Source organism: Taudactylus pleione, unplaced genomic scaffold, assembly GCF_031769625.1.
Source record: "Taudactylus pleione unplaced genomic scaffold, aTauple2 ptg000814l, whole genome shotgun sequence".
Taxonomy (NCBI): domain Eukaryota; kingdom Metazoa; phylum Chordata; class Amphibia; order Anura; family Myobatrachidae; genus Taudactylus; species Taudactylus pleione.
Window position 1 is genome coordinate 2,585,913 of NW_028285216.1, and position 24,658 is coordinate 2,610,570.

The 24,658-nt window shown below is 41.3% G+C and overlaps 1 protein-coding gene across 3 annotated transcripts in view; it reads right to left on the reverse strand.

Moving 5' to 3' along the window:
- Positions 1 to 24,429, reverse strand: part of PIK3C2B (phosphatidylinositol-4-phosphate 3-kinase catalytic subunit type 2 beta) — a 202,458-nt gene extending 178,029 nt beyond the window's left edge. The window contains exon 1 of one of the 3 annotated variants that reach the window (XM_088458178.1): positions 24,274 to 24,429. Coding sequence is in view for 1 of the 3 variants with exons in the window: in XM_088458177.1 (XP_088314303.1) it covers positions 23,765 to 23,775 (11 nt within the window). In the remaining 2 variants the exon portion in view is untranslated. Of the gene's footprint in view, positions 1 to 23,764; positions 23,780 to 24,064; positions 24,136 to 24,273 lie in introns of those variants that run through there. The other 2 variants (XM_088458180.1, XM_088458177.1) reach the window with 2 other exon arrangements.
- Between the last annotated feature and the right edge of the window lie 229 nt (positions 24,430 to 24,658).

Here is a 24,658-nt window from a genome sequence, read left to right on the forward strand (position 1 = left end):
TCTATCACCCTGAAGAACAGTCAGAAAGTCCATTAGACTTTCACCAGCTTCTACTGAGCCACAAGTAATGCTTGGTACACATTGGACGATATATAGTTCACCCGACGAATGATATTTCATCTCGACCGTCAGCCGGTGTGTACACACGATACACCTGTGAACCATGTCGTTCACAGACATATCACGCCAGCTGTGCAGCAGGGCAGATTGTGATATATCTGAAAGATATGTCGTGCACCTTTGCCAGTGTGTACGAGGGACATACCCATATGCTGGCTTCAGAAAGCAACAACAATGATGCTACAAGTGGTTCCTGCAGCCAGACATATCTTGCGGACGATTGGTAAGTGTGTATGCACATATAGTTTGTGCAGAACACTTACCAAATCATTGTATCGGTTGTTCCGTCGGTCTGATTTTTGACAAAACAATTATGGCAAATCATAAACAAAGTTCACCGCCACTGTAAGCTAAAAGTCCACTTAATAGACACTGTTAAACCAGCACCTAGATCCTGCATGCAGTGAGTAGCATGAATCAACATAGTACACTATTCCCAAGATCTATAGGTCAAATCTCACGCACCTCCAAATCTCACGCACAGTGCAGTAACTGCTATTGACAAGGGTACTAATTAACACTGTCCTTTAAGTCATTCATTAAACTAATAAAATCCATATAGAGGTTCCGCATTTTGACCTTGGAGCATGGGCCGACTATTGTCTTCTGCCTGCTCAAACAGCGGTAATCTTTTCTCATGGATATATTTTTCTGTTTATTCTAACAAGACTATTTTTTTGTTTTTTTTTATTACTATTTTATTTCTTTCTTTTATTATTCTTGTTTTTATTTAATTTTTTTTTTTTTTTTCCCTTTTTAGTCGCTTTGTCTCTACTGCCCCTGTACATCTTTATAAGAGTCATATAATGCCTTACTCTCTATATATGATTAACCTTTCCAATAGCCACTTTCATGGCCCCCCTTAAGCCAGAAAATATAAAATTATGCTCCTTTAATGTTAAAGGTCTTAATATTCCTGAGAAATGTTCCACCTTACTAAGAGAACTTCATCTAGAGAGGGTAGATGTGGCTTTTGTGCAAGAAACACACTTTAAGCAATTAGTTACTCCTAAGCTTGGGAATTATTATTATCCTCATGTGTTTTGCAGTAATAACCCTCAGAGTAAGTCCCTGGGAGTGGCTATACTCCTTTCTCGTAGGCTTGCCGTTACAGATATATCTCATCATATTCTAGTGGAAGGCAGATGTCAGATATTGAAATGTAAGATATATAATCAAGTATATACTATTGTGAATGTTTATTCTCCTAATCAGAAACAGAGGCAATTTTTTAACAAGGTCTTCAAACTTTTGGAGCCATTGAGGGAGGGGTGTGTAATACTAGGTGGGGACTTTAATTGGTCCTTAGACCCTGTGTTAGACTGTTCTTTGGGATCGCCCCGAGTCTCCTTGCGAGACCATCGTAGAGTATGTCAACTCTTTTCTGAATATCAATTGATAGATTTATGGAGGACTCAACACCCAACGGTTAGAGATTATACGTTTTACTCTAACCCACATTCTGTATACTCACGTATTGATTACTTTCTTGTAGATCATAGAAACCTTCAATATTTTTCCCATAGTCAAATAGGTCATATCACATGGTCTGACAATGCCCCAATCTTCGCAAATATATGTTTTCCTAACTCGACTCCCAGACCATGGACATGGCGCTTTAATGAGCTCTTAATTAGTACTAAAAATGACCTTCTCAAAGCCATTACTGAATATGTCGACATTAATGACGCTCCAGATGTATCTAAAATAATGGTGTGGGAGGCACACAAATATGTGATTAGAGGTCATTGTATTCAGTTAGGTTCCAGACTAAAAAAGGAAAAGATGGCTCAACGGCAACAACTCCTAGCCCGTTTTAAGTCCCTGGAAACATCCCATAAATCTTCTTTAGATTAAACTACATTGCGAGAACTTACTGAAGCAAGTCAGGCTCTTAATAAGCTTCTTCAACATAAAACTAGATTAGATTTACAGAAATGTAGGCATAAATTTTATCAATGGGGAAATAAGCCTGGAAAAATACTTGCTAGAGCCCTAAAAACTCAGAGGCTAAAATCTTATTTCTCTAATGTTCGGGACTCCGGGGGGAGCATTGTCCACACCTTTCCCCAGATTGCAGCTGCCTTTCAAAATTATTATATGAAACTTTATAATTTACGAAAGGAACAATCACCTACTCATTCCTTAACACACCAGGAAGCGATTAGAAATTCTCTCTCCTCGGTTAACTTCCCACAAATTGATGAGAGTGATCTGACTTCTCTCAATCGCCCTTTTACTTACGAGGAACTAGAGGTTGCTCTGTCAAATACCCCACTTGGGAAAAGCCCTGGCCCCGATGGCTTTCCTGTGAGTTACTATAAGACGTTTCGATCTATGCTGTTGCCACTTTTTTTGAAGGCTTGTAATGAAGTGTCCGATAAGGTAGGTTTTTCCCCTCAAACACTAGAAGCCCATATTTCAATAATCCCCAAAGAAGGGAAGGACCCTGCTCAATGTGCAAGCTATAGGCCTATCTCTTTCTTAAATAATGACTTAAAATTATATGCTAAAATGCTGGCAAATAGGTTGAGTTCTCTTCTCCCTGGCTTCATACTCGAAGACCAAGTGGGATTTGTTCGAGGTAGGGAGGCTAAGGACAATACCACGAAGATTATTGATATAATCCATTTTGTTAAAGGTACTGGGTCCCCCTGTTATCCTTCTCTCAACAGATGCAGAGAAGACCTTTGACAGGATTGATTGGCAGTTCATGGAAGGCCTTCTTCGATATATGGGGTTAGGCTCTCACTGTCTTCATCGTATTTTAGCCCTTTATAAATTTCCCACGGCCAGAGTGCGGGTCAATGGGGCCCTTTCAGAGCCTTTCCCTATCAATAACGGCACACGTCAAGGATGCCCACTGTCTCCTCTTATATTTGTACTTTGCATGGAGGCATTGGCGAGGGCTATCCGCTGCAACAGGGATATTAAAGGTGTGCAGATTGGAGACCATGAGTACAAATTGGCACTATTTGCCGACGATCTCTTTGCTACCATCTCTTTACCGGTGACCTCTCTGCCTGCCCTTATGCATGAGTTTGATAGATTCAGTGGGATCTCTAATTTTAAAATCAATTATTCCAAATCTGTTGCCATGAATATATCAGCCCCTGACAGCACTGTGACAGGTCTTAGAGGTGCATTTCCCTTTGCTTAAATATTTGGGTGTTCTTCTATCCCCTTCAAATAGTAATTTGTACCAACTAAATTTTCCCCCTCTTATTCAACAATTTAGGACAGACTTTCAAAGATGGTCTCTATTGAAGCTATCTTGGTTAGGTAAAATTAATACGGTTAAGATGACTATTTTACCTAAGGTCTTATATTTGATGCAAGTGTTGCCTATTACCATACCAGTTTCCTTTTTTAGGGAATTACAAAGTTTGGTGGGTCATTTTGTTTGGGGCTCAGGTAGATCCAGACTGTCACAAACTGTATTAACCCAAAGTCGCTTAAAAGGTGGTCTACAACTACCCCACTACCTTACTTATTATTATGCAGTCCACTTGTCTAGGATTGTTGAAATGTCTAAACTATCTGCAACAATTAAACAATGGACACGTGTAGTGGGTTACACAGTCGGCAAACCACCTCATGTTCTCCCTTGGATTGTTAAATGTCCGCATTTATCTCACCCGACACTAGGTCCCACTCTCCGTTGTTGGAACAAATTTAGGAACTCCCCCTCGTTTAGCCCATGCGCTTCATTGCCTACTCCGCTGGTAGATACTCCAGATTTTCCCCCAGGTCTTATGTCGTCAAATTTATCTGGTTGGTCCAGAAAGGGTATTACGCGTATATCCCATCTAGTTACACCTAGTGGAATGCAATCCTTTACAGATCTCCAGCAATTATATAATCTCCCATCCCGTTCATTTTGGGTATATCTCCAATTAAGACACTATGTTAATTCTCTTAAGGCTAGTGATCCTCGCTGGACCCCAACTAAGTTTGAAGTTTTATGTATGGCAGAAGACCCACCAAGGCACCTTATTTCTTTAATATATCGACTATGTCTTGAGTGCTCTAACCCATCTTTACATTCTTATGTCTCTGCTTGGCATAGTGAACTAGGAAGGGAACTAACTGAAGATCAGTGGTCACAAATATTTGATTTTACTTTTGCTAGTTCCTCTTCACTCCAAGTTCTGGAAACCCAATATAAGATCCTGGCTAGGTGGTATAGGTGCCCTGTTCACATTCACCAGATGTTCCCAAATTTATCTGACCTATGCTGGCGTTGTCAACAGGCGGCGGGCACTCCTTTCCATATTTGGTGGCAATGCTCAATAATAGCTGACTTTTGGGGGAAGGTTCGACAATTATTGGAATTGATCACTGGTCTTCCTTTATCTGATAAACGTGAATTTTGGTTACTAAATTTATCTGACCTCCCGATATCCATATATAAAAAATCCTTGTTGCGTCAACTGGTGAATGCTGCGAGGGCTACTGTACCATGTTATTGGAGGTCTTCGACTTGTCCTCCCATCTCTCGATGGTTCCAGAGAATAGATCAGTATATGTGTATGGAAGACCTCTCATTGTCTAAATCATCTTCCTCAGATTTTACAGACATTTGGCATTGCTGGCTGAATTTTAAAGAGACTCCTGAGTACAAAATAAATACTCAAATGCCTCTTAGGGTATAGCGACATCCTTTCTTACTTACTTTTCCCCATTATTTTTCTTTCTTAATTTTTGTGTATCTTATTTTATTAGTTATGTTGGTTTTTGCTCTTCTATTTTATTTTAACTAGCAATGTTTGAAAGCACGATCAATACTAAGCGACCTGGGACGACTTCTTTTTTGCTCTTTTACTTTATGCTTCGTGATTATTTTTGTCCATTGACTTTGTATTGTTATTTGTACTTATTTGGTGTTTATGTAGGCCGTTGTAGGCCATATATCTACTGTGCTGTTTTTGTTTTCAATAAAAACAGATTACGTTAAAAAAAAAAATCCATATAGAGAACACAGACCTATGAAGGTAACACCTAGTGTGCCATTCTCCATGCATGGGTAATCTCCATGATGAACTTTTTTTTTTTTTTTACACAGTTTAATGCTTGTGGTGTGCTGCTTCAAGGGGCTAATTCAACATTGCACGCTAGTGCAATGCTGAAAGCAGGACCCGTTCTCTGCATGTGCAGAACAGGTCCTGCATGATCGCACGCAGCGCCTGCTTTGCCTCTGCCTGATTGACAGGCAGAGGCATTTACGGGGCGGTGCGGCGACAGCCAGCGTTCCCAAAAATGGGGTCACGTTGGCCCCATTTTGTGGGAGTGGCAAGGCCAGGGGCTGCATCCACGGACGCAGTTTCCTGGCCTTGCAAGCCGGCCAGCCTGAGTAAGCTGAGGCTTACTCAGCTGGCCGGCGCCATCCACGACTGCAACCAATGGTCGTGATGGTTATCCCAGCCTGCGACCTCGGGGTGTCTGACACCTCCCGCTGCATTTGCATATTTGCAGGGACGGAATTCCAAACTGCTTGCGTTCAGCAATTCTGACCACTACTGAATCACCAAGTCAACAATAGGAAGATATTCATTATTTACACACAATAAAAATAGGCCCAATACAGACGTGGACACATTTGTTGGTCCCTTAAACAGCTCATTTGAAACAATGCTTCAGTCCACCTGAAAAGTGCTGAAATGAAAAGCTTGTGCATACCTGCATGCCTTTGCCATGTCATAGAATAAAGCAAAGAAACTGTGAAAAAAGTGATAATTATTGCTTATTCTCCTAAGATATTATAAAAGGACATAGGCACATTTGTTGATATCACTTAGAAAACATATAAACAATAATTGGAATATAGTGATATTTCATATTCATTACTTTCTTGATTTAGTATCACACGTCTTCAATTTTCGAATCAGCGATTCAGTGTATTAAAAAGGGGAAAAGTTGTCACTCTGCTTTTTGGCATCATTGTGTGCACCACACTAACATGGACCAGAGAAAGCAAAGAAAAGAGTTGTCTGAGTAGATCAGAAAGAAAATTATAGTCTAGTATGTTAAAAGGTAAAGGCTACAAGACCATCTCCAAGCTGCCTGATATTCCCAGGACTACAGTTGCAAATATTATTAAGAAGTTTAATGTCCATGAGACTGTATCCAACTTCCCTGGACGTGGCCGCAAAAATAGACCCTGGATTAAACAGAAGGATTGTGAGAATGGTAGAAAAAGCCAAGGAAAACTTCCAAAGAGATACAAGCTGAACTCCAAGGTCAAGGAAGGTCAGTGTCTGGTCGCACCATCCAACGCTTTTTCAGCGACAGTGGGCTTTATGGAAAAAAAACAGGGATAACTCCACTTTTGAAGAAACTACATAAAAATGCCAGACTGGATCTTGTATAAATGCATATTGGCAGGCCACACTGTTTGTGGGAGAATGGCCTTTGGACAGATGAATACAAAACTGGAAAAATTTGGCAACTCACATCAACTCTATGTTCACAGACGAAAGAATAAAGCTTTTAAAGAAAAGAACACCATACCTACTGTGGAATATAGAAGCACAGTTATGTTGTGAGGCCGCTTTACTGCATCTGGCACAGGGTACCTTGAATCTTGGAAGGGTCAGGTCGGCGACAGGGGGTGTGATAGGGGCACGGTTGTAATGGTCCCCAAAGTTCTAGGGGGCCCACAGAAAAACCTAGCTGTTACCACTGCCTGCAGTTATCAGCAGAGCGCAGGCTGCCATGTACGGGATTTGTCCGGGGAGCCGCTTTATTGCACCAGCGGTTGCCGGTGCAATGAAGTTATATTTGTTTATTGTGACACAGAGTGTGCGATGTCATGATGCCACGCAGTGTTGCACCTCTGAAAGACAGAGCATAGGAGCTGAGGCCGGGCAGCCAGAAGACATAGAAGAAGGTAAGTATGGGGGCTGGAGAGACACTGTGGGGACTGGGGCTGGAGAGACAGAAGGGGTTTGGAGGTGAAGAGACAGAAGGGGTCTGGGGGTGGAGAGACAGAAGGGGTCTGGGGGTGGAGAGACAGCAGGGGTCTGGGGGTGGAGAGACAGAAGGGGTCTGGGGGTGGAGAGACAGAAGGGGTCTGGGGGTGGAGAGACAGAAGGGGTCTGGGGGTGGAGAGACATAACAACTGAGTGGGCATTAAAAGTTGCCCGTCCATATTTGCAACTGTGATGTCAGTGTCGGCAGTTCCTGCAGACAGTGCAGATGCACCGATATACTGTAGCTGCATGATATATCAGCATCAGCTGTGCTGAAGGGCCCATCTGAATGACGTAGTTCATAGACATATCGAGTGTACACACCCGCCGATCTGCTGCCGATATATCATTCGTAGTTCGATCAAATTAAATATCTACTAGCTTGTCGAAGCCGGATGATTGGCTGAGACAGAATCTGTTTAAAATCAAGATCTGCAAGACGCCATTTTGCGACTTGTCAAAAAACGCCATTTTAGCTACAACTAAAATAATCCATACATTAGATATTCAGTGATGAAAAGACAGGTTTTGTAGATTTGTCTGTAACAAATAATTAAGAATACACAAAGATATGGTAAGCGTTTGCTCTGCATACAGAACAGTATGCCTATGAAAATTGAAGAATACACAAAAACACTGATATACTCGACTGAGTGAATTTGAAAACAATAGTTAGGCATTTAAGCTATCGTTAGCCATTGTAAGCATGGTATCTGATGGGGTTAAGCTAAATAAACCATTGTATTTAAGTCTGAGGCTAACTTGTTTAATAGGGGGTATCCACTAGACGATAAAGTTGAACGATAACGATAAAATCGTTCGATAATCGTTCGAACATAGTTTGAAAATTTGGTCTTTTAGAAATTTTTTAGATATCTTTTAGACATCTATCATCGTGCAAACATGCTGGTCAACCTGACGATATCGTCAGGCTCAGCATGTTTCCAGATGATGGATGACCCTGCACTGAACGTCTGCTCGTTCAGTGCAGACACATCACACGACTGACAAACGACTGAACGATTACAATGTCGTAATCGTGCAGTCGTTTTCAGATCTTGTAGTGGATGCCCCCCATTACTGTGTGATCTCATCAAGCCTCTTTTGATCACATGTGTAAACACATTGCCTGTCATTGTTGTAGCCCAGTAATATCAAAACCAAGTAATGCATAAAGAGAGATATATATGTGTATCTCTCTCTCATATATATTTATCAATTCATGATAAATACATGCATGCACATAGACAATTGCATGTGTACCCACAATGCGTGCATATATATTATATATTATACACAGTTGCTATTTCAGATATAAACATACACACAATTACATTAAAGGGTTCCGCAGTATTGTAGGTTAATATTCAAGGTTTTATTTATGTCAGCAATGTTGTGAAGTGCATGTTATATGATATCTGTGGTTTAGTACATGATAAGCAGACCATGTTTGGCGCCATTCTGATCCGCTGTTTATTTGCAGATCTCCGGTTATATCAGCAACGGAATCTGATCATGCGTTCGGGAGTTATGGACCATAGTGAATTATTGGTTGAAATATAAAACTCTGTATGCTTAGCCTGTGGTTAATTTAAATCAATTAAAGAAATACAATGCAATCTGGAGAAGATTGGACATACCCCAAGAACTGCCCAATAAGAAAATCACCTACAAGCAAGATCCAATGGAATTATGTTTGTCTGTCTACATTGTTGTTATCATGATCTGTAAGGTATATAGCCTACGTCCCGGCCCCAGTTAGTAGCCATTCTTCTTCTTGGATGACAGCAGGCTTCTGGATTGATGACTAACTGGAACCGGTGCGCTGGCGTCTGTATATCGACTGTGCCTATATTGAATGTAACCTTTGCACGTATTGTCTAGATCATGTGCGTTTAAGAACCTTTTTCTTTTATGCTGAATAATAACGTTTTGTGCTTCGGAACCACAACCAAAGTCTGAAAGTGTTTATTGCTGTGTGCAACTATTCATAACGCTAATTAGCGTCACATAAGGGTTAGAGGTTATAGGCAGGATTGCATAGAGGTTTTAAATAGGTATCCATAGTTGGGGGCTCAGAGTGAAATCACGCTACCACTTACACGGTAACGCATGGTTAGCAATCTTTCATCAAAAGGGTGGAAAGGCGCCATAAGCAGGAAAGAACGCTTTACCTTCGAAAACCTGCTACCACTTGGTTGCTGAGAGAGCGCTACAGTCATTGTGTAAGATCAAGGAGCGCTGATTAGAACCAGGGACGAAGAAGGAAAAGGTCATTGTGTTTTGTAGCGTGATTACCTGTTCAAACCTCTGAATTGTACTGCTATATTTTGGGAAAAAGTTTTATTGTTCTGCGCAGAAGTAGGGTATGTGATTGAAGTGTGCATGTGTGTGGGGGCTACTGTCTAGTTAAGCCCGAAAAGCTAAGGCTACTGTCTAGTTAAGCCTGGTAGAGGTTACTGTCTGTTAAACCTCAAGTGAAACTCAATAGGGGCCTGACGAGGCAGTGCAACTTACTGGGCCAGTGTACAAAGCAGGTACATTGTGGTTTCGGGTAACAAGGAGTTCTTCCCGGTCCAAACACCCATTAATCGCAAAGTCCATTGATCGGTTAGGTTCCTTTTGTGTAAATTGTGATTGTGAAGTGGATCGTCGTGGGAGTGAAACTGCTGGCAAGGTTAGGAGTTATTGGAACTTTTAAATGCTACCAGTGGGAATAAACTCAACGTAGGAAGTGGTTACCATGAGGAAAAATAAATAACTCACAAAGCAAGTTGTTTTCTTTCCTCTCTTTTTGGCTATACTAACGGTCCCAAAAGGGTGGGAAACCGGTGTATAGCTTGCAGAAGCGAGCGGTTGAAGCTTGGTAATACAGCCGCAAGTAGAATAATTTCAATAGGTGGTTATCCTGCTCCTCGTTGTGCAAGCCGACCATAACGTCAGACGGGTTTGCTGTGCATAGCGGGAGGGAGTGCGTGAACGTAGCTCTTTGAAAATTGTTCACCGGTCGACGTTTTCTGGAAATTGCTAAGCATTATGGGTGCTAAGCAATCTCTAGTAACGATCGATGAAGTGCTGCTGATGGAAGGACCGCAGGGGTCGGCAAGGTATGTAATGCTTAAAAAGTATGGTGCTTATGCTACGGCGTATTGTAACATATGGTTCAAAATGACCAAGAAATGTAGAAAGCCTTTTCCCAAGATAGGTAGCTTTGATGTGGAAGTCTTGAACAATGTTAGAGACAGTATATGCTTGGTGAGGTCTCTAAACAAAAGGGTAAAGTTCAATGATTGTTTGAAGTTGTGGCAGCGTGAAGGGAATATGTGGCAAAGTGGAGTGCATGCGACGCAAATCAGCGCCGCATGCATGGCGCAAGGGAGCGCTGGCACAATGCAAAACAGCATTGTGCAAGTGACGCCAGGGAACGAGCACGCACTGCAAAGTAGCGTTGCCAAAGGTACTGTTAACGCACATGCACCACAGCCGCCCTATGCGGATAGTGGTGTAGGTACAGTCGATCACAAAAATCCTAAAAATGTAACAAGCAATGTGTACACTCTTCTGAGTAACTATAAGGAACATGTTTATGATGCAGATAACGAACCTGTTGTAATGTCCGCTCTTTCCCATATTGTGACTCCCGCAGCTCCAGAAACTGCTAATCCCATATGTAGTAGTCAGAGGCTGAACCCTACACAAGGTAATAAAATCACAGGTAGTTATGCATTAGGCATTCACCCCGTCCGGACAATAACTGTTCCAAATGGGAATCCGGACGCACAGGGTGTAGTGGTCACAAGGGACGTAGCGATGCATTGTCCATGGACACGGGCGGACTTACATTCCATAGTGGTAGATTTCCCAGATCCAAGAAAAGTACTAGCAAATTGCCAAAAATGTGTTAAGGATTTAGGTAATGCTCATGAGCCAACCAACAAGGATTGGCGAGTAGTATTACAGGCATGATTTCCACACAATACCGACGTGAAAAAGTTTATCACGGCCTGTGTATTGGATGGAGGTGTTCCCATAACTGATGAAGGCAACCAAAATAATATAACTCATATTGTAGATCAACTGCCTATATTTTTCCCTGTAGTAGTTAACTGGATTAAAATTTTTACAATTAAACAGAAGGAGAGTGAGTCTGCAGGAGACTATTTTAACTGAGCCCTGCAGACTATTACCCAATATACGGACATAAAAGATATCAAAGGTAATACCCTTTACAGGGAAATGACAGTCACAGTACTTATGGTGGAGGGGAATTACTGTGGATGCTCTCAGGGAAGCTGCAATTGAGCATGACAAAAACATCCTTAAGAAGATAGAAATGCAGAGCGAGAAACTAATGTCCATTAGTATTCAAGCTCTAGAAGTAATACAACAACCACCGCAACACTTCTACCACACACGGCCAAAATACACACACCCCACACAACCTCCAAACTCATATCTTCAACCTCAATCTTTTCATACTCCCAACAACCTTTCAACACACGTCACATACGGAGGGGTTTTAGATGTAACAGGGAGGGTCACATAAGTAGGTTTTGTAAAGTAGGTCAGGGAATCCCTAGGTACCAAGAGGAGGGACACCCTCAACAGTCACCTGCTAACACCATGACCATGAATGCTGTCTTAGAAGAAGACAGTCAGCTCTAGGGGTTAGGTCACACCTGTAGTCTACAGCCAGTCAGGTTAATTGGGGATACTAGGAAAGAACCAGTAATGGTAATTGCTGTAACTGATAACCAACCTCTGTTCTGCTTTCTTCCCTGTTCCCTAACACCCTGACTGTCAGTACCTCTTTGCTTTCACATAGGGGGAGGTGTACACTACACATGGACACGAGTGCCCCATGGTTTCATAGACAACCCCAGTATCTACTCCCAGGCCTTATATGACTGTTTACAATCTTTTCAACCTGCCAATCAATCTGTTCTGATACAATATGTGGACGATTTATTGTTGTGCCCTGATTTATTTATGCCATGTTTAAATTATACTAAACTGTTGTGCTTCATCTTTCACACACAGGACACAAGGTTGCTAAGGACAAATTGCAGCCATGCCAAGCTAAGGTCAAGTACTTGGGATACTGTCCAAACCCAGGGGCTAAGACACTACCTAGAGCAGTAGCTATTAATAACAGGGTTTAATTGTACAGAAGCTTGTATACAGATACGGTATCCCTAGAGTATAGGGATACTCATTTCACAGGTGATGTCTTTAAAAAAAAAAAAAACATGTGTAAGTTGGTGGGTATTAATAATATCAAGATCACCCAAGACCGTCTTTTTATCTGTCCCCCTTTGAAATACTGTTTGATAGGCAGCCTCATGTGAAAATATGATAATGAGGTTACTGTGCAGTATCTCACAAAGATGAGTAAGAACAACAGAAATTGAAAGCGTTATTATCTAACATGTCTGATGCAAACTGTCATGATGTCAAAACTGGAGAATTTGTTATGATCAGAATTTTTTTACGCTCAGGTTGTCTGATAGACCGGTGGGAAGGTCCGTATCAGGTGTTGTTGACGAGTACCACATCTTTGAAGGTGGCAGAGAGAGATACCTGGGTCCATTCCGCTAACTGCAGGGAGGTTAACCAACTGGTGGAGATACAGGACGGAGTCGAGGTAGATAACGAGGACCTGTCAATTGCGAACCTGTTCCAAGAGGATTTAAAGGTGGCAGTGAGATATCTCAGCTGAAAAAAAAAATTGTAGATCAGTGTTGCAGCAATGGATTGTTCTGCTGTGTTCATTTTTGTATTTTCTTCCAGAGTTTCCATCATCTTGGTTTGTCTGGGGATTTCCGGTTTCTGTGACGGAGGACAGATAAAGGAGTTGGGAGCTGATGTTGATGTTAATGGAGTGGAGTTGAAGATGGACAAAATTCTGCAGTTAAAGTTGGAATTCCGAAAGAACCATAATGCTTCATTGACTTAAGTTGAGGAACAGGTAGAAGAGTGGTTCACTTGGTTGAACCCTGTGAAATGGTTCTCTGGTCTAGAAGAGTGGATCCAGAAATTGGTTGCTACAGTGGGTAAACTTCTGATCCTCATAATCAGTGTCATCTTAGTAATTGGCTTGTGTGTGAGATGTGTTCCTAATGTGTTGAAGTGCAGGAAACGTACTAGGGCGAACCGAGGAATTGAGATGGTGGTGGTAAGCGATAGAGATATGGATACCAAGGTTAAGGAAGAACTGTATTACAACCATGAATTAGAATGTACCCTATAATGATGATGTAATCTAGATTTGTTTGGTCATGCATAAATATACTGTTGATGGTAGATTGAAACATCTTAGATAATGCAGTCCCAATCCCCCTTCAAGACTTCCCCTTATAGGTTAGGTGCATCCCCAAATCTTTCCCATGATCCCTTATAGATCCGCGGTGTGCGTATAAGGGCAGTTTTATGTCCCTTCCAGAGGCGCATTATTTAATGGTTCAAATGACCAAACTGTGTCATACCATATATAACATTAAACAGTATATTCTCATGCATGGATAAACAGATTCAACATAGGTTGTGATAGCGTTTGATTGACTATCAAAGGGTGGATTGTCGAAGCCGGATGATTGGCTGAGAGAGAATCTGTTTAAAATCAAGATCTGCAAGAAGCCATTTTGCGACTGGTCAAAAAACGCCATGTTAGCTACAATTAAAATAATCCTTACATTAAATATTCAGTGATGACGAGACAGGTTTTGTAGATTTGTCTGTAACAAATAATTAAGAATACACAAAGGTATGGTGATCGTTTGCTCTGCATACAGAACAGTATGAAAATTGAAGAATACACAAAAACACTGATATACTCAGAGTGAATTTGAAAACAATTGTTCGGCATTTAAACTACCGTTAGCCATTGTAGGCATGGTATCTGATGGGGTTAAGCTAAATAAACCATTGTATTTAAGTCTGAGGCTTAAACAAGTTAGCCATACCTGTGTGATCTCATCAAGCCTCTATTGATCACTTTTAAACACACTGCCTGTCATATTATATATATATATATATATATATATTTATATTTATATATATATATATATACACATATATACACACACACACACACATATATATATATATATATACACACATATATATACACACACAGTCAGGTGCATACATATTGGGACATTGACAGAATTTTCATATTTTGGCCTCTATTCACCACCACAATGGCTTTGAAATGAAACAAACAAGATGTGTTTTAACTGCAGACTTTCAGATTTAATTTGAGGGTAATTACATCCAAATCAGGTGAATGGTGTAGGAATTACAACGGTTTCTATATGTGCCTCCCCCTTTTTAAGGGGCCAAAAGTAATGGGACAAACTAAACAATCCTAAATCTAACTTTCACTTTTTAATACTTTTAGGGGTATTCAATATGGGTGAGATAACATCGTTTTTTGCGTTAATATCACTGATTTTAGTTTTGCACCGTATTCAATTTCAAAGACTTATCGCAGTTTTGACAAGTCTTTGATAAAAAACGGTGATAACTTTTCACCATTGAATAGGTGTCGAAAAAAAGTGCATAATTGGGGTTTAGGGGTGCAGGCTTAAAAAAAATAGCCTGCACCCCTGAGATTGACATTTAAAAAAGAACTGTCAAAAAAAGTTTAAAAAAAAATAGGGACACCCCAAAAAATGAATTTAAAAATTGGGGTGCAAAAAAAAAAAAAAAATGGGAAAAAATTGTTAAACAATAGGCAAATAGGTTCAGGGCTATTCTGCAAGTATGCGGCAGATGTTTTCTAGAATAGAATTATAGCGGCAGGTGCACAAATGCAGAATTTTTAAAAAATTACTTTAGGGACACCAAAATATGCTAGTACCCATTATCATGTACCCCAAATTTGATGGGACCACTTAAAAAAACGAAAAAAAATAACCTAAGTGCTCTTCTGCATCACTTCTTCAATGTCGGAAAAAAAACACCTGCTGCGGCTATTTAAATCCCCGACTTTCAATTAAAGGCTAAAACGGGGGTACCCATAGTGTTCCCCCATGTTTTTACAACTTTAGGGGGGGTCTTACAATTATTTTAAGGAAAAATTCGTAACTTTACGCAAATCCAACTTTGGAGTTTCCCGTTTTCGTTAATTTTATTTTGAATACGGGGATAAGCAGGAGCGCGCACCATACCTTTACGAAGAAAAAAACTCCGATATGAAACGTTAACTTCGCCAGGGAAGTTAACCTTTCATATTGAATACCCCTCTTAGTTGCAAATCCTTTGCAGGCAATTACAGCCTGAAGTCTGGAACGCAGAGACATCACCAGACTCTGGGTTTCATCCTTGGTGATGCTCTGCCAGGCCTCTACTGCAAATGTCTTCAGTTCCTGCTTGTTCTTGGGGGATTTTCCCTTCAGTTTTGTCTTCATCAAGTGAAATGCATGCTCAATCGGATTCAGGTCAGGGGATTGACCTGGCCATATTGTAACATTCCACTTTTTAGCCTTAAAAAACTCTTTGGTTGCTTTTGCAGTATGCTTCGGGTCATTGTCCATCTGCACTGTGAAGCGCCATCTAATGAGTTCTAAAAGCATTTGACTGAATATGAGCATATAATATTGCCCGAAACACTTCAGAATTCATTCTGCTGCTTTTGTCAGCAGTCACATCATCAATAAATACAAGGGAACCAGTTCCATTGGCAGCCATACATGCCCAAACCATGACACTACCACCACCATGCTTCACTGATGAGGTGGTAGGTTTTGGATCATGAGCAGTTCCTTTCCTTCTCCATACTCTTCTCTTCCCATCACTCTGGTACATGTTGATCTTTGTCTCATCTGTCAATAGGATGTTGTTCCAGAACTGTAATGGCTTTTTTAGATGCTGTTTGGCAAACTCTAATCTGGTCTTCCTGTTTTTGTGGTTCACCAATGGTTTACATCTTATGGTGAACCCTCTGTATTCACTCTTGTGAAGTCTTCTCTTGATTGTTGACTTTGACACATATACACCTACTTCCTGGAGAGTGTTCTTGATTTGGCCAACTGTTGTGAAGTGGTTTTTCTTCACCAGGGAAATAATTCTTCTGTCATCCACCACAGGTGTTTTCCGTGGTCGTCCGGGTCTTTTGGTGTTGCTGAGCTCTCCGGTGCGTTCTTTCTTTTTAAGAATGTTCCAAACAGTTGATTTGGCCACACTTAATGTTTTTGCTATCTCTCTGATGGGTTTGTTTTGATTTTTCAGCCTAATGATAGCTTGCTTCACTGATAGTGACAGCTCTTTGGTTCTCATTTTGAGAGTTGACAGCAACTGATTCCAAATGCAAATGTCACACCTAGAATCAACTCCAGACCTTTTACCTGCTTAATTGATAATGAAATAATGAGGGAATAGCCCACACCTGTCCATGAAATAGCTTTTGAGTTGATAGTCCCATTACTTTTTGCCCCTTAAAAAGTGGGAGGCACATATAGAAACCGTTGTAATTCCTACACCGTTCACCTGATTTGGATGTAATTACCCTCAAATTAAATCTGAAAGTCTGCAGTTAAAGCACATCTTGTTTGTTTCATTTCAAAGCCATTGTGGTGATGAATGGAGGCCAAAATATGAAAATGTTGTCAATGTACCAATATTTATGCACCTGACTGTATGTATGTATGTATATATATATATATATATATATATATATATATATATACTGTACACATGTAAAAACGGCTGTTGTGATTTTATCCCACTATCAGAAAAAAATAGCGGTCAGCGTTCACAATGATGATAGTGTCAATTATGTCTTGTTTGGAACTCAGTTACATCTGACATTTGACAAGGCATACCATCACACATACAGTGGCTGCACTGTGAGAATCAGTAACACTTCTCTTCGACAGGCATAAGGATCTTGATAGGCTGCGATACAGTGCAAAAAAAACAACATTCGGGGACACAAAATGGCGCAGTATGTTCACAACAGATGAAGTAGGTCAGGATAATGAGTGATTCATATAAAAACGATAGAAAACTGCTTGTCTGGGAATGTTGTGCGGCCCTCAGGAAGTGGACAGCGCTGCCTATGGAGAGCCCTGAAGGCCAGAGCCCAAGACAGTTTCCAGGGACAAGAATAGACTGTTATTGTCTGCTCCATGTGAGGGATTCCTGGGGACTGCAAGACATAAGCACATATTTGCCATTTGGTATGAATCCTCTCACCATTTCATAATGAACTCCGTCTATTCTGGGTTCCTATAATGTTTTCCCCTTACATATTTCAACAGTTGTGAAACGAAAGTGTTTAAGGACAGGTGCTGACATCAAGTGAGTTTATTGCCTTATGCTTTATTTTATATCACCTCATTTCCAGGACACCTAAAAGGTGAAAATCCTACCTCTGATTCCTATATTTATTAAAATGCCAGTTTGTTTCCAAGTGATCTTTATCTACCCAATAATTGTTAACTAAAGCTGGTATCTACACATGTCAGAGAAGATGGCATTAACAGTAAACACACCTTAGGTAAACACACAATGGAAAGAACAGGCATAACAGCAGTCATACTGTGTGCACAGGCATCCTTGGGTTTACAACTCCTACACAAAAGATACACTCCCTACAACGGCTGTAAATCCTGCAACATTAGCTTGTGTTAGACAGTATAGGTTCCGTAAAATGGAACACTCAACACAAAAACTCCAAATATCTCTGACGCCTAGGTGTGTTTTCTGCTAATCTCTGTAAATGAACAAACCCCGCAAAAGACACACACTTAAATCATAGTATTAGAGAACAAAGCATTTCAGATTTTTTTTTTTGGTGTTTACCATAAAAGCCCTCTGTCTTTAATTTTACCATATACAGTAACACATTCGTGTACACCAGGGCTTCACAAATTCATTCCTCAAGGCACCCTGACAGTCCAGGTTTTAAGGATATCCATGCTTGTGCACATATGGTGCAATCAAACTGACTGAGTTACTAATTAAGTCACTTGTGCTTAACCATGGATATCCTTAAAACCTGGACTGTTCGTTTACTGTTTCTTTGAGGACCAATATTGGGAATCACTGGTCTACATGATTTATATCATGAATAGACCCTAAAAACACAGATACACCTTTATGTACTATATGCCTCTTTATCTAATTTGTTCATACACTGGACAGGACAACATTCAACTGCATTATACCCCTTTCAGATATAAAATCCCAGCTTCAACCCGGCTCGTATCTGAGACATTGAGCATAGGTTAAAGCTGAGCTACCCCTTTCATACAAGGGTGACGACCCGGGTTATTCCCAGGTCGTCACCCTTCACACTGGACCTGTGTCTTACAGTGACCCGGGTCTTTCAGGATTCAGCGGGCGCTTGGAGATTATGTCATCTCCAAGTGCTACTGTCCCTGGCCAATCAATTTCTGTTAGGCTGCCCGGGTCATCAACCCAGGGGGTTGCAAGTCCCGGGCAAAACCCTGATAGCGACCAGGGTCGCGGACTTGGGACTGTTAGCGGGGGTCAGACCTTTCACACTTATGCCAGACCTGGGTTGATGCGCGTTCATGTGCAAACACCGGGATTTTTCACTTAAATCCCTTTCACACATAAATCAAAGAAAAAAAGGTATTAAATCGATAAAAATTGCAACATGTTGCTGTGGGATAAAGGTGAAATTGTGGCTTCGAGGTGGCAGTCTAATAATTTTTAGTTTTTTTTTTATTATTGTTATGTTTCTATAAAATGGATTCAAATCACAATCAGAAATGACTGCCTATTTCTGCATAAAATAGTCCAAAAGCAATGCTAACGCCATTTGAGCATTTGTGTGTTTATTCTTGACAACAATAAACAGCATTACATAGCATTAGCTTTATAATGCAGATATTGTAAACAGGATAGTATCTGACATTTTTTTTTTTTTTTACGTCACAATTCACTAGAGGGACCTTTTACTAGTTAACAGTTTATACAGATATTGGACATCTAGCTGACGGGTCGGACCCGCTGTTCTATCTAACAATTGCTAATTGCATGTACACTTACCAATCGTTCCGTCAATATATCTGCCAGCAGAGATATTTAAATATGACCACCCACTTGTAACGTCATATTCAATTGCTTCTGCTGCAGACATATTGGGCTGTCAACAGGTCGGCCATACAGACAAGCAGATGAAATGATATATGTGCTAGATACATCATCATCTGCTGCAGGGCTGATCAGATATGTATTTGAACAACATAATTCACAGACATATTGGGGCGTACACACACACTGATGCACTACAGATATATCGCTGGTTCAATGGAATGGGCTATATATCTTTCAGTGTGTACCCAGCTTAATACTTGCGGTGTACTGTAACTAAGGGCTTTTACTAAGGAAAACTCTGCTATCTAAGAAAGAACATTAAAAACTAAAATTAGAAGAGGACCAAAGAGTTGGATATAATTACTCAATGGCACCATGCATTTCTAGACTGGGGACTTGATTTTAATTTGGGAACACCCAATGCCACTTGGGGATTTATTTATTGTGTGTATATAGAGGTCTAGTTCCTCTATGGTACTAATACAGGATACATAAGCAGGGATAAGACTTATCTTTATTTCAAATTGAGCTTTACCCTGAGCAGCAGGACCAGTTCCCAGTCATGATTATTTAACTTGCCATGTTAAAGATGAACCAGTGGGGGGAGGGGCGATTTTGCAGTGAGACGGTAGGGCCAGCAGCCTAGTAAATACACTGTCACTGCATTTCCCAGTGTTATTTATTTATTATCAGTTACGTATATATAGCACCTGCATATTCCATTGCACTTTTCAATTGGGAACACAGTAATGGAACAAGAGTGGGTAACAACAGACAGACATAGATGTATGAGGGCCCTGCTGGCAAGCGTACATTCTATAGACATAAATTTCATACTAAACAGAAGCATTTGAACATTGGCATGAAATGCTTAAGGCCACCACACACAGAGCGATATAGAGGCCGATCCGACGGATTGGAGATATATCGCAGCTATATCGTACCGTGTGTGGGCATGATACTGTCCGCCGCGCGCTCCCGTGGGGTCGTCCTTCGCTCCTCCAGATCTTTCTGCATGCACAAGATTTTGGGTGCGGGGTGGGGGAGGTTAGGTTTAGGCACTTGGGGGGAGGTTAGTGTCAGGCACCAAGAAGAGAAGGTTAAGCTGGCCGATATATTGGGTGATCAATTGATAGGCCAATATATCTGGTACCCATCGGCCAGTGTGTACCAGCGATATGTCTGTGAATGACGACGTTCGCAGACATAACGCATTGGCTGTACTGCACAACCGATGGACAGATATATCTGCAGACATATCTATCCATCGGCAAGTGTGTACGACCCATGCAGCCGCAGGGAGGGGAGGGGACCCCCGCCCCGGCCAGCGGGACCTGCGGCTACCTGTAAGATGATGGCCGTTCAGTGTGTATGAACGACCATCATCTACAGATATATCTGCAGATCACTCGATCTGCAGATATATCTGTTCAGTGTGTAGCCAGCATTAGGGCTAGGGGAGGGAGAGGGGAATGTATAGAATGCCTACCGACAAGTATCAATATCCTAACCCTGTTGGGATGCCGGCGTCGGGATTTTGACCGCTGGCATCCCGTTCCCGCGCGTATTCAATCATCCCCGATAGTTGGCACCAACAGGGATTTTTTTTCAAAGAAGCGAAATCCTAGATAATTGCTGTATATTGCGGCCGCAATTGCGAAAACATGCATTTTTTTGTGCGGTACAAACAGGGGGGGGGGGGGGGGGGTTGGGGAGTAATTAAATTGCCCGGAAAAAAAATCTGCCGTGAAGTCCCATTTTTACCGCACGAAAAATCATGTGCAAATTAATAAATGAATTCCCCCTTTTATGAGGCAGTGGTGGTCCACAGGTGGGCATCAAGAGTTACATGCAGCCTACCTGACATACTAATAACCAATTTGATTCTCTTCCTTGTGACTGAAATGGGCAACGTAGCCACAGGTGTTTTGCATGTCTTTTTTATCGCTAGTAAAAATAAATTCAAATGTATTTGCGTTTGCCCAGAACAAGTGGTGACCCGATAAACACTACCACAACGCAACACGTAAAACACCCATAGGGATGGAAACACTTTAAAGCAGAGCTTCCCAAACTCTGTGTCACCCTTATGGCCCATACACACGGGACAATCAGAAAACGATCAGATATCCTTGTCTAATTGTCCTGCATCCAGCAACATGTGCCAACCCCCAATCGACTATAACGACCGGCGCTTAACGATCGCGGGTCCCTATAGTAAACAGGCTAACCTGGTCGATATCGACCAGGTTGGCCTGCATGCACGGGCGATGGTCGTTATCGACCATCCAAGCCCACACATCAACCGTTTGGTGTTTGAAGGGGCCAGAAACTGTTCAATTTGAACGATAAATCGATATCGTTATCGTTCAAATTGACAACGGAAATCTTACCATAACAGAAGTTTTAAGGATATCCATGATTGACCACAGGTGACTTAATTAGTACCTGTCAATTTGATTCAACCACCTGTGCTCAACCATGGATAACGCTAAAACCTGAAGTGTTGGGGTTCCTTGAAGACTGCGTTTAGGAACCTCTGCTATAAAGAATGATTTATAGAATCAGAAGTGTATACGTGCATTTAAAAACACTTTTAAACTAACATCTGTGGATAAGGCTTAATAGAGCGAGAGCAGGGCATTAACACACACTCTGCTGCAAATTAATCCATGATTGGATGCGATGTTCCTCTACAGCAGGGGTTCCCAACCACGGTCCTCAAGGCACACTAACAGTCCAGGTTTTAAGGATAGCCATAGTTGAGCACAGGTGACTTAATTAGTACCTTAGTTATTTTGATTTAGCCAACTGTGCTTAAGCATGGATATCACTAAAACCAGGACTGTTATACCCCTTTCAGACATACCGAGAATCCCGGGAATTTCCCCTGCCTCAGCCAAATTCCCGGATTGCAGCGTATGTCTGAAAGGTACCTACCCCGGGAACACGTTCCCAGGTAGCCGACCCTTCAATCGACCAGGGAATTTCCCGGGACTTAAGTCCCGGAAAATGACCCTGCTTATGTCTGAATGGTGCTACCCCGGGAATTTACTACTCCCAGGCTGCACCAAGCAGCTTTTACATTGAGTTGGCAGCGCCGAGCGTCCTATAGGACGTTCAGCACTGCTGCTTTGAGTTGGCAGAGCAGGGCGTTCTATAGGACACTCAGTGCTGCTGCTCACCACCCACCGTGCCAGTGGCTGCCTACAGAGAACCCCAGCCGGAAGCTGGGAACACCCGCCGATGGGTCTCTGCCACAGCGGGCCGCCCGCACTCCCGCTGGACCACCAGGGCAGATTTAAATAATTTAATAATAAAATAAAATGGTGGTAGTGATTGGTCGGCTGCCTGCTGCATGATGATGACATCATCAGCCGGAGAGGCAGGTAATATTAAAAACTAAAAAACCCTGCTTATGTCTGAAAGGGGTCTACCTGGGAATTTCCCGGGTAGAAGCTGTAGTGTGAGAGAGGGGTCTTGACCAAATACCTGGGATTTTGCACAGGAGAAATTCCAGGGTCTGAGGAGGAAATTTCCCGGGTCGTATGTCTGAAAGGGGTATTAGTGTGCCTTGAGGACTGAGGTTGGGAATCACTGCTCTACGCCAACTACATTCTCATGATTGAATCTCATTTTCTCTGCTGACTCTTCGTCATGACCAGTACAACAATCTGTTCCCAAACGTCCAACACCTGTCTAAAGGTGCATACACACGGTCAGATTTGTCAGACAAACGACTGAACGAGCAAACGATTGAACGATTTTTGACTGCATTAAAATGAATAAAATATCGTTATCTGACAAATAGGAACGCGCATCGTTCAGACATGTCAGATTTTCCTTCAGATATGAACGATTTTTTAAATAGTTATCATTCAGATCTGAAGCAAAATCTGACCATGTGTATGTACCATAATTGATTACTTCAGCCCAGGTTACTACAATAAGAATGGATATGTGGAAAATGTGTAAGCAGTACATTTTGTAGCATGCATAGTTTGTCATATTAAGGGGTCTGGGTAATGTGCAGTACCCTTTGGGACCAAGAGTTATTTGTAAAGCTATGAAAGTCACCATGTTATGACTTTTTTAAAGTACAGTGCACCTGCCAAGACCTGTATATAAATGGGAAATCACAGGATTTTTAGAGGATTGTTTGTCCTTCATGGACATTAAAAATGTAGATTCAATAGATATCTTATACCCTGGAAAAAAGAACTCACATTTCACTGCAAAGGGAGTTTCTGTGGTGCCTGAAGTTATATTACACAAAAAAATTTACACACTTTAAACTATTATTTCAATCATTTTGAGAAACTGTGACCCGGACAAGTTAGTATTTAAAAGTACACCAGTGGTTTTAATCTAACCCAAGTAAGCATTGCTTGTACACTGTTCCTGGACATTGCAGATTTCCTCTACTCAGATACCAGGACTGCCAGCTTAACAGTAACAGAACTCAGCATTACATACTACAAACTGCATATACTGTACAACCTACAATGTAACAGGAACACAAACCACACAGCCCTCTGATCCCCCAAAACACAGCTACAGCCCATATAGTTATCCCTTCAGTACAATATGAAGCATAGACATACTCCACCCTCATTTTCAGCAAACACCACAGTAAAAGATCCATACACAGTGATACCATATTTTAAAACAGCTGCGTTTTTTTAGCATCACCATTGCTATCTGACATTCCAATGGGATACATACATTTACTAAATGGCTATGCATAATAAATAAGTGCACATCATTTACCACCTTGCATACATACATACATACATCGCCCTTAAAACCCTGAGATATACAAATTGCCTCCAATTTTAAACAACTCCAATAACCAGGTTTAGTTCATGTACACCCTGCAACTATACACCCCAAATCATTTTCACCTCAAAAGCAGCTGATCTTCAAATCGAATTAAAAAAAAAATAATAATAAAATAAAATGACCAACTGCACCACTGCTGATACCAAGTGATATGCATTTCCGAGCATGAGCCCTAGAGCAGCAGAGGGGTTAAATAATATACTGGTAATTGAAAACACTGGAACATCACAATTCCCAGTGAATTTCCCGTTCCCAAATTACGCCCTCTCACCTGTTTTTTTCTACAGTGGTCCAGTGCAGACCTCCGTGGGGACCAGGGAAAATCCGAAGGAAATCCCAGTGATTTCCCCGAAGGATGTTATTAGCTTCTGTAGTAAAAGGAAGCTGTGTATGTGCAGCAGACACGGAGCACACTGAGCGATGCACAGGGCAGACAATAGAGTGCAGTCACAAGTGGCACCATCTGGTGGACGCATGTGAAACTACAGCCTAAATAAATTACAGTACACATCAGTTACAGCACTGGCATATGTATCAAAGCTTGTTGTGAGATATATATCACCAACCAATTAGCTTCTAACTTACATTTTGCAGGCTGTGTTTAAGAAATGATAGTTTGGAGCTGATTGGTTGGTGATATATATTTCACAATTTTA